This window comes from Gastrolobium bilobum, unplaced genomic scaffold, assembly GCF_033153095.1.
Source record: "Gastrolobium bilobum isolate Gb01-03AN ecotype WA unplaced genomic scaffold, APGP_CSIRO_Gbil_v1 utg500, whole genome shotgun sequence".
NCBI lineage: Eukaryota > Viridiplantae > Streptophyta > Magnoliopsida > Fabales > Fabaceae > Gastrolobium > Gastrolobium bilobum.
In genome coordinates this window covers 1760265-1771232 of record NW_026896335.1, presented here as the reverse complement: position 1 = coordinate 1771232, position 10968 = coordinate 1760265, and the positions used below count along the sequence as shown (strand labels likewise).

At 34.6% G+C, this 10968-nt stretch overlaps 1 protein-coding gene and 1 long non-coding RNA gene across 2 annotated transcripts; one reads left to right on the top strand and one right to left on the bottom strand.

Annotated features, from left to right (window-relative positions):
* The first annotated feature begins 1521 nt into the window (after positions 1–1521).
* On the top strand, positions 1522–9019 carry LOC133299123 (ATP-dependent RNA helicase SUV3, mitochondrial). Its single transcript, XM_061498557.1, has 16 exons — positions 1522–1711; positions 2280–2403; positions 2806–2927; positions 3022–3212; positions 3584–3724; positions 3906–4028; positions 5455–5532; positions 5909–6077; positions 6993–7105; positions 7244–7324; positions 7534–7599; positions 7764–7828; positions 7998–8043; positions 8125–8241; positions 8519–8610; positions 8693–9019. The coding sequence occupies exons 1-16, from the start codon at positions 1663–1665 to the stop codon at positions 8805–8807; spliced, it is 1692 nt and encodes a 563-aa protein (XP_061354541.1). The 5' UTR covers positions 1522–1662; the 3' UTR covers positions 8808–9019.
* Positions 9020–9742: 723 nt separating this feature from the next.
* Positions 9743–10703, bottom strand: LOC133299016 (uncharacterized). The gene is made up of 3 exons (XR_009749881.1): positions 10609–10703; positions 10155–10287; positions 9743–9908 (listed from the first exon to the last, which is right to left on the bottom strand). It is a non-coding gene; the product is annotated as an uncharacterized LOC133299016 (long non-coding RNA).
* Between the last annotated feature and the right edge of the window lie 265 nt (positions 10704–10968).

Sequence of the window (10968 nt, the reverse complement as noted above, 5' to 3'; positions counted from 1 at the left end):
AACTGAACTAAGCAGAATATGAACACAATATAACTAATATCTAACAATCTTAATTAATATACGACCATTAAATTATCACCCATACTTCTCATCACTTATAACATGCGGCCGAGTATTATATTAGGGAGTGAATTTTTTTATGTGTTATTTAATATGATGATATTATGTGGAAGGATCTAAATATATATGGGTGAAACAATAATAATAAAGGAAGATAAAGAAAAAATATTGAGATTCGAAATTAAAAATTATTATAGTTAATTTTTTTATTGATGATAAAAATTCTCTAATAACATAATCATATTAAAGAATACATGAGATGATTAATTTTCGGAATAGATTTGAAGTTACCCATCCTGTGAAGTAAGAAGAGGACCAGCCTCTATGGGGTTGATTAATTTTGTGGTACCATGTCTCTGGGTAATAATTATTAATTACTAATGAGGCAAATTCAATTTCAAGTGGGTATTTATGGAAGAAAGATGAAGCAAGTCAAGTGGTTATCGCTAATGACACGGGTTGCCTGAAATAATAATAATAATAATAATAGGGGTAGGATATTGTAACACTCAATTAGTGTTACTACTAATCAATTTAACTGTTGATCGATTATGTTGATTCAACGGTTATATTTATTTCTATCTTTGTATGATTGTGATTCTTCATATTTGAAAGCATTAAATATGAGAAATCATAACCATACAAAGGTAAAAATAAATATAAAGTATTAAATATGGAGAATCATAACCATACAAAGAAGAAAATAAATATAACCATTGGATCAACATAATCGATCTAAGGAGCCGTTTGGTACACGGATTTTTTCCAGATTCTCCGGAAACTGAAATTTTTAAAATTTTAAATTTTCAGATATTATCGTAAACTGAACGTAAAAATCATATTTTTGAAAATCGAGATTCCCGGACAAATAAAAATTTCTCCTGTACCAAACGCCAATATAACGGTAAAATTGATTGGTAGTAACAATAATTGATTATTATAATATCCTTCCTCATAATAATAATAATAATAAAAGTAAATATCATTTTTGGTCCTCACACGATGCCCTCTTTGGTCCCTAGCAAATAAAAAGGCCCATCGTGGTCCGTAAGAAATTCAAAGAAGACCCATTTTAGTTCTTTTGAGGACTAATATGGGTCTTTTTTGAATTTGTGAGGGACCACAATTTCAACTAAATGAGTCCATTTTGAATTTCTTAGAGACTAAAGCGGGCATCATGAAATTTGATAAGGAGCAAAAGGGGTATATACCCTAATAATAATAATAATAATAATAATAATGTGCCTATTGAAAATAAAGTGGGAACCTAGCAACAGTTAGCTTCAATTCAACACAAAGAGGATACCCGGTCTAACGCACGCAATGATGCCCAGTCCAGCAAGCTATCCCCCAAATATTAGGAAAGCATATTCGTGATTCTTTGGGACCTGAAAAGTGAAGCAGTGTGCAATAATATTCGTGTTAAGCGGTTAAGGAGGCGGAGACTGAGGTTCGCATGTTGTGTTGTGTTGTGTGGCCAAACAAAACAAAATCCACTGCCACCGCAATCGCAATCGCAATCGCACTTTATTCTCCTCCATTTCTTATTCTATTTGACTTTCTTCTATCTAACTTCACTTTCACACTCTCTTTCCAACAACAATGGCTTCCTTTTTTCTTCGCCGCAATGCTTTCGCTCGCGCTCTACTCGGTTCGTTCCTTCTTGCTCATTTGAATCCTAATTACTATCTTCCACATTTGGTTTTTGTTATTCTTTATCTGCCATTATCCCTTTGCTGAAGATTTCACTATCGAAGATTTTGAATTTTAGTTAGGTATATAAAACACGGTTTAATGCATCATTTCAATTCTCACTTTCAGTTTGTTTTGATGACGTATGTTTTTCTTCTTCATTATCTGTCTTGATACCATTAGAAGAAGCATTAACTGTATAACTGGATTGCTAACTAATGGTTTAAGGAATGATTAAATTGATTTTGGATGTGAGCAACTTAGTGTTTTCCTATGATTTCATTTTTACTTGAACTTGGAACAATTAGTTTGTTCCTTACATCTTATTTTTTTGTATTAAGATGCCAAATTCAAGATGCCCATGTTTGTTCATATCCTCAAGTAGGTCATGAATGTTTATATTGCTAATTCATTTCCCTGGTGCCTTTTAACCCGATGTGATAACTCTTGCGATTTTGTCCCCGTCTCAATCCCAATATATACTTACTTTTGTTGTTTCTATGTCACCTCCCGAACTGCTTATCCAGGTAATAAGGAGCATTTTCGTCCATACTTTCAGTTCAAGTTTGAATGTTTAGGTAGTACTTCAAACAAGGTACATCCATATAGCAGCTACAATGGTTACATCAGAAATGATTTTACCGACTTGACGTAAGTATACATGTCTAGCAGTTATTGAATGTGCTATATTATATTAGTTTGAAAGTAAAATTGTTTGCTTCTGCTCTAAAAAGTTGTTAAATAAACTTCAACACAACTATAAATCTTGAGTTTCATTTCCATTTAAGAAGGGTCATCTTTCTCTGAAATCTTTTCTCACCCATGCATGCAGTATGTTGTGATAATGTTTGTTTATATGTGTTAATGCGATATTTATTTCTCAAGTATGACTTTCCCATAATTTTGTTTCATGCTTTTAACTTCCCCCACTTCAAAATTAAGTTCTCCTGTGATTTATTGTGTCAAAGCTGCTATGACAATGGTCATGATTATTTCATTGCAGTTTGCATTTAATGGTCCTGAATGCTGATGTTTAAGTCTTGGTTGTTTTAGTTGCCCTCATGCATGGTATCCACAGGCCCGGAGGAAACGTCGCAAGGTTATCCTGCATGTTGGTCCCACAAATAGTGGTAAAACACATCATGCTCTGAAGCAACTTGAGTCAAGTGCTTCGGGTAAATAGCTTCTCCATCTTTTAGAATGTTAAAGGTAAACAATAACGTGGGAGTATGAAAACTTAGAAAGAATAAGTTTTTTTGTACTTTGCAGGCTTATATTGTGGTCCTTTAAGATTGTTGGCATGGGAGATAGCAAAACGTTTGAACAAGGCAAAAGTTCCTTGTGATCTCATTACAGGTCAGGAGAGAGAGGAAGTTGATGGTGCAAAGCACACGGCTGTTACAGTTGAAATGGCTGATTTATCAGCTGATTATCAATGTGCTGTTATTGATGAAATTCAGGCAAGTCAAATTTTCACTCTGAGATTCCTTTTGCTTATTACATCAAAAATAGCTCCTCGGTATCTTTTGGTTTTATACAAGCCAAAATCATAAATTTCACATAGAAAAAAGGGTAGACCTTTTAGGTCCTCCCTTCTCCCGTTAAAGGTCTTGTGCTTATCATAATCATGTGATGTCAGTTATTAATTTAAAATTGAAAGAATATTTCTATGATTGAAGCATCTGCAGTTGAGGAGGCATTGATGGCTTTGCTAATCATCATTCCTTGTCTTGTGATTTTATGAAAACATAATCTTATCGGTTTTTCATGGTATGCTTGTTATTAGACTTTTCTTTTCCCTTCTAACCTTTATCATTCTTTCTGCATCCAGATGTTGGGGTGTAATACAAGGGGCTATGCATTTACGCGAGCTTTATTAGGAATTGCTGCTGATGAACTTCACCTTTGTGGTGATCCAGCTGCTGTTCCCCTTATTCAGGAGATACTGAAAATTACCGGGGATGAGGTCCAGGTACTGAAACTTATGTTTTTCACTGAGTCTCTAAACAATCACCAAGACCAATCTTTTTTGGGGGGATGGGAAGTGGGCAGATAGATTTGACAAATAATTCTTATTTGTTTGAATAAAGGTGATGTTGAATGTTGATAATGTTTGAATCTCCTTGACAAAATTTTCTTCATGAATGCTGCAGGTTCAACTTTACGAGAGACTGTTACCTTTGGTTCCGCTGAAGGTTCCACTTGGATCTTTCTCTAATGTAACAAAGGGTGATTGCATTGTGACCTTTTCGCGTCAGGGGATATACGGATTGAAGGTGAGCTTTTACACTTTTTAATTGTTCTTGGAATTAGCTTGCATGGTTTTTTTAATTTTTATATGCCCAAACTAGTGTTGTTTATTCATTTTTACTGTATTCACTATTGTCCCCTTCTGTTCGTCATGTTAAGTAGTTCTGGCGGATGAGGTCATCTGATTTTTTTAGGAGTTTAATTGAATTTTAATGTAAGTGTATATCAATCATCAACAATTTAGCAATGGGTGTTACTGGTTTCAGACTTTCAGTAATTTACTTCATTAGTTCTCTCTATTTTACGATGATCAATATCTTTTGCGTGGATAATTTGTATGTTGGCTGACCATTAGTCTTTTGCTAAACCAAGCAAAAAACTGAGGTGTGGTACCTGTTTTAAAGAGGCATGTGTCTCTAAAAAGGGTGTTTGAACTCTTTTTATTATGACTTTGTAGTTACCAAATAAGTAAAAGTGGGCAAAATACAAAGGAAAAAATGAGAAAAATATAAATAATCTGATTCTTCCTCCACTAGCAGGTTTTTCCAGAAAACTTCATTTATTCTGGTGTGGATGGCAGGCAGGCTTATATTTCTTGGTTTCAATAGGACTACTTACGACCGTTGTTTCTATCTACTATTATCTAAAAATAATCAAGTTATTAATGACTGGGCGAAACCAAGAAATAACTCCTCACGTGCGAAATTATAGAAGGTCCCCTTTAAGATCAAACAATTCCATCGAATTGAGTATGATTGTATGTGTGATAGCATCTACTATACCAGGAATATCAATGAACCCTAATTGAAATCGCTCAGGATACCCTTTTTTAGCTTCTAGAATAGAATCTATTTCTTAGTTCAACTCTTATTAGTTTTGCTATGAGATACTGAGATATTGGTAGGTAATTCGCTGAAACAATGATTTTTCTTTTACTGTTTTGATCCTTCTGAGTCTATAACAGTATTTAGTTTTGTGTCTTTGATTATAAATTTCTTATGCCCTTTGCATTTTTTCCCGTGAAGTTGACCCACTACTGATTTTAGTGAGAACTGGATTGTGGTTGCGTTATCTCCACTGCGATATAATTCACAACTAGAATCAGATCTTAAATTGACTCTAATCTTTTATCATTATAAATGAACATTAGATCTTAAAATGTTTCTTAGCTTGTTCCTGATGCTATTTTCAATAAAAAATAAATGGAATGGAAGCAATCGATACATTGCCAGAATTGGCTTCAACTAGGTAGGGTCTAATCAATTTTAAGAATCTTTTAATCATTACATTTTTTTCCGAACTAGGGAATGACTTAAAATGATGTTTTCTCTTATAAAAAGGCAGGCTGCTAATGTATTGTGAATTCTGCTTCTGTCAATTCAATTGCATGTTTTGCAATTCAGTTTCTGCACTCCAGACTAACATATAAAAGTTGACCTTCATATTGCTCAGAAGAGAATTGAGAAAGAAGGAAAGCATCTTTGCTCAGTAGTGTATGGTTCATTGCCACCAGAGACTCGAACAAGGCAGGTGTGAGCTTCTAACTCTCTCTAAGAAGTTTTAGGTTTCCCCTTTGAATTGCACTTTTTTCTATGGGAATGTAATCTTTAAATCTTAACATTTACAGCACATACAAAATTTTATGCCATATGTTTTGTTCTTTTGTGCTTTTTGTGTTTCTAATTCATTGACAAAAATTTTCATGCTGACTATGACCAGTTTATGTGGTTTCAGTGTTATTTTGTGGCTCAGTTTGGAAATTCTTTCTCTTCTTTCATTTACTTCTATGTTTACCTTAGTTTACTGCTATATTTATTGGCATATGTTGATAAGTTTTTCCCTTTTCCTTTGTATTGTCCCTCTATCCCAAGGATTTGCTGAATTGAAAGTTTCATTAGGACTGCAGGCAAGTATGTTCAATGATGCAAGTAGCGAGTTTGATGTTCTTGTGGCCAGTGATGCCATTGGAATGGGTCTTAATCTAAACATCTCTAGGATCATATTTTCAACCATGAAGAAATTTGATGGTTTTGAGATGCGGGAGCTGACTGTACCTGAGATTAAACAGATTGCAGGTAGCATGAAATTCATATAAGCAGATTGATCTTGTTCCAGAATTTGATTAAAGGATCCTAGCTGATATATGATAACCCTGATATTTTTTTGTTTTGAATTTTTTTATCAATAAAAAGATATATTATTATGTCTAGTTAGCATATAAGTCATTTGTTTTTTTGGTGATTCTAGAATCGTTACTTCAACTTTCAAGTAGCTTTGTGTAATCATTTTCTATTCTTATTCTTTACCTTGAGGCATGCCAGCTGTACCTATGTATTGAATTTGAAAGCAATTTATTTAGCTTAGATAAGCACATCATAGCATCTTTTTATTGATATCATATCCATATCCTTGTCAGATTCTGATAATTGCTGCATAATTCAGTATAAGTACTAATTTGTGTTTAACATTGTTTATATAATAAATTAATATTATAATTGAGTTGCTTCTATGATACTTGTCAAATTTTCTAGTATACAGTTCAGATATGTCAATTGTCAAGGTTCTTTGTCGGACCGTCCAAGATGTTTCATGGAAAATCTGTGCATCATTATAAAAAAGAATTTGAACTTCTGGTTTAAGTTTATTTTTTATCCCAATCTCTATGGGCTTTGACATGCCACCTTATCATCTCTCTTTTATCTTGCTCTACTCAACCTATTGCTTCTCCTTCACTTCAGACAGCAAGACTGTCTCTATTAATGCTGATCTTTTCTGCATTGTTTTCTAGATTTTCACTAATTCATTTTTAATATTTATTTAGGTAACTGATCTGGCATCTGCTTTAGGTTTAGAAAACATACTACTAAATCAAATCTGCATGATTCACTATTCTAACAGAGGTTTTTTTTTATTAAAATGTGGATGCTTTGAGTAACATGTCCTGTCTATTTGGATCACATGTTTTGCCTTGAATGCATTTATGCTTGCAGGGAGAGCTGGTAGATATGGGTCAAATTTTCCTGTAGGAGAAGTGACATGCATGGATTCTGAGGATCTACCCTTGCTCCATTCATCATTGAACTCTCCATCACCTACATTAGAGGTAACCTGATGCCTAATTACCTTATAATAAGTATGAAGCGTAGGAAAAACTGAAAAATAAAAAGCTTCTAGTAACTATGCACCTTTATTAGAACTTGGTTTACTTTTTATTGATGATTTGTGTATTATTCTGATGCAGCGTGCTGGATTACTTCCTACTTTTGATCTGATGTATATGTATTCACGATTACACCCCAAAAATAGTTTCTATGAAATACTGGTAAGTTATATGTGCCCGTTTCTGGCAGCACTATCTTCCATTCAGTCATCCAGTATACAAGAAAACTATGTGATTGATAGTGGACAAGCGGCTTTGTCCACATGCCTTCATCTGTCAAATAATTAAAGTTGAAAATCCCTATATGTGTTAATTGTTATCTTATGATTTCCCAAAACCACATAATTATTAACCTTTCTTTTATATTGCAGGAGCATTTTCTTGACAATGCCAAATTATCTGAAAATTATTTCATTGTTAATTGTGAACAATTATTGGTATGTCTTTTAATAGTTGCCTTGCCATTGAATTCATTTCATATCAACGTTATCTTATAATTCCTTAGTAATATCAGTTATCAAATACCTCCATTATTTTATTATTGTTTACTGGCTTGCCTTTGAATTGTTTTGTTGCTGTTGTTTGTGCATGCTGGGACTAGAAAGTGGCTGCTATTATTGATGGGTTTCCCCTTGGATTGCATGAGAAATACCTTTTTTCTATCAGGTACATTCTTATCTTTTCAGGAAAAAAAAAAAATAGAATACAATACCCAAGTCTATAGGACAATTGTATGAATTGAAAACGTAGCAGAATGAACAAATTAGGGTGTCTGTATTTTGTATCACTTAACCTTCTCAGTCACTTTTTAACTGATACTTCTTATAATATTCAGTCCAGTTGACATGGATGATGAGATTTCATCCCAAGGCCTGACACAGGTAATTACCATATAGTCAGTATGAAATCGGTTGATGTTAGTTTGAATGGTTATTAAAATAACGCAACTTATGATGAACCAGTTTGCAGAGAATTATGCGAAGAAAGGCATTGTTCGGCTTAGAGAAATATTTACACCAGGGACACTTCAAGTGCCCAAGACGCCGTCTGCTCTTAAGGAGCTTGAATCCATCCACAAGGTTTCTTTTAATGCTTCAATTTTATTTAGTTCACACTTGAATAGTCAAGTAAGAGAGTGAGCCCTGGCTTAACCATAAGGTGGCTGCCTCATGACCTAGTTGTCAGGGGTCATGGTCATGTATTGCCATTTTAATGACCACGAGCACTGTACAGAGCTGGCAATATTTTCCTTAATTTAGTTTGATGCAAAATGTTAATAAATCTATTTTTTAACTTGTGTTGAACCAATTATCTTCTGATTTTATTAATGATTTATAATTGGTGACAAAACTGCAGGTCTTGGATCTATACGTTTGGTTGAGTTTTCGATTGGAAGAAGCTTTCCCAGACCGCGAGCTGGCTTCATCGCAAAAGGCTATTTGCAGCATGTGCGTGTTGCTTATTGTGTGTGATTTACTGGTTTTTTCCATTTTATTAATGTACTGAATATTTATCCATTTAAATTCATAGGTTGATTGAGGAATTCCTAGAAAGACTCGGGTGGCAGAAGCCAATGGCTAGAAGGTTGCCTCCGCGTAAAATGTCAAGTTCTCTATTATCCCAACACATGAGGCAATATTTATAAGTTATTATTCCCTTCTCATGTCAGCATCACGACACCTACACTTGCATGCTCAGCACCGTAGAAGTTTCACAAAATAAGATCAAATCTCTCGTATATTTCTAGGTTCTTGTCTACCTCTTGGGCCGTTTTTTTTACATTTTCACATGACGTGTGTATATTCATTCTTTAATGCTTCATCTAAATGATGAAAGTAAATGATAATTGATTCAGGCTTGCTTTCTTTCTTTCTTTTTTTACAATTGTTTGTGTTCATTTTCAAGCAATGCTGGAAGCTAACTAAAATGCTTGCCAATCTTCTAAATGTAAGCACCCGAAGAAGAGGGACCGAGGTTTGGTTAACTTTTCGAAGTTTTGGAAACTTGAGTCCAATCTTGACCCGAGAGTTTTTTGAAGTACAAGTTTACCGGCCCTATTAGCTGTTAGGGCTCAGGTCCAAAACCAAGGGTAAACTTGAAATGGTGCCATTTTCAGACTTGATTGCCAGAACTCTAAATTTAGCAGAGCTGCTAGGTGCAACTTTCTTATTTTGTTTCAACAGTAAAGAACTCCACATGTTTGATGTAATGGGACTTGCATTGGGAGAGGTTTTTGTGATTCTCATCTGCTATTGAGTAGAGGCCAGAGGGTGCCAAAATCTGTGCATGTTCTGCTCCTTACTGCATAAAGTAGTCATGAGAACCACCACCCAAAAAACAAATCAAATTAGATCAGATGATACAATATTATGTTTAAGATTAAGCAAGAAAAAGCTAAACAGCATTAATAATTCAATGCATAATGCTTATCAGCTGCCATGCAACCACTCTTAAGTGATGAGTAATGAAGCCATTTTGTAAAAAAAAACGAACAGGTAATGTAAAAACTAAGAACAAAAAGAAAAGAAAAAGCCCTACCCCCATAAAACACCTCATTCTTCAGATAGCCACTATCCACCTAAAGACTTCATCATTTTCATCAGAAGCTACTTTTCTTCATGCTCCAAGACCACTAGTCAAAAGAGTGTTGATCTCCCCAATTATATTAACTGGTCTTCCATCAAACATGGATGAAAGTGTACCCTCATAGTTTTTTCAGCTCTTTTGTTTTTGCCAGAACCGCATCCTGCAATTCATTCAACACGAAATAGCATTATGAACTTGTTACTATTTACCAAGAGAAAGTGTATCTAGTGATAGTTCGGACAAATCTAGGGCTAAAACAATAGGAACGAAGGGGGGAAAAGGTGAGGTTTGTCAGACAACTTTGAGATCTTATATTAGACTATTAGAGACTATAATGCATGAAATTAGTTGAACACAATGAATACTCTCCCTCGGAAAAGAACAAGCACACAAAAGTAGAACTCACTTGCTTTGGCCATGATGAAGATAAAGAATTATGCAGTTCCATACGTTTAGTAGCCAAGTCCTTCAACCCCTCTTTCAACCTGACTTCATGATGCGTCTTTTCCTCCAACGAATTGACTATTCTGTCTAGAAACCTGAAAATTGACCCAACGCCATAATCAATTAACACAAAGATCGGATACAATAGGAGTGCGAAGAGATTACATAATAAATGTCACTGCTAGTATACTTAATGTGGATTGGGGTGACTAACTTCCAAATTATCAACAAGCATGTGCACAAGCATATATATTAACGGAAAAGAAAAATTGCATGCCCTTCATCCCAAACATCTAATATTTTGAAAGATGTAGAAAAGAGAAAAGTGTGCATTAACATGCCATCCAGAACTTTATCCTTTCAAGTTGCACAGTAATATAAGATAAAATTGAAAACTGATCGGAACAGATCTTTACAACTAGGCCGATCATGTGATCTTCGGCTACACAAAGGCTTGGAACCTCCTTGGGTCAGAGCATCTTGCAGTTTGGAGTTTGGAGCAGCTTTAACCCATGGGTTTTCTATGGAATGAGATGTGGGGTGTACCTGCAAGCACTCCGACACTCAAGTCAGTTATGGTTCAAGCAGGTTTAATTATGTAGGAGAAGATGATGTACCTTAGTGTTGATACATGTATTATAGTGGAGAGATGAGCAGCTTGGGAAGATGTTACTTAGTGATCAGGTTTGCTTTGTCTTGGAGGCAAAGTAATAGAGCTGTCATGTTTAATGTTGAGGAGCTTGATGATATAAGGTCATTAATATTATGCAGCTTGA

What these genes read in the sequence shown, in the direction of transcription:
- LOC133299123 (XM_061498557.1), top strand. Translation starts at nt 1,663, where the DNA reads ATGGCTTCCTTTTTTCTTCGCCGCAATGCTTTCGCTCGCGCTCTACTC. An exon ending in TTACCGGGGATGAGGTCCAG is followed by an intron (nt 3,725 to 3,905) that starts GTACTGAAACTT and finishes TGAATGCTGCAG; the next exon opens with GTTCAACTTTACGAGAGACT. An exon ending in TTAATTGTGAACAATTATTG is followed by an intron (nt 7,600 to 7,763) that starts GTATGTCTTTTA and finishes TGCTGGGACTAG; the next exon opens with AAAGTGGCTGCTATTATTGA.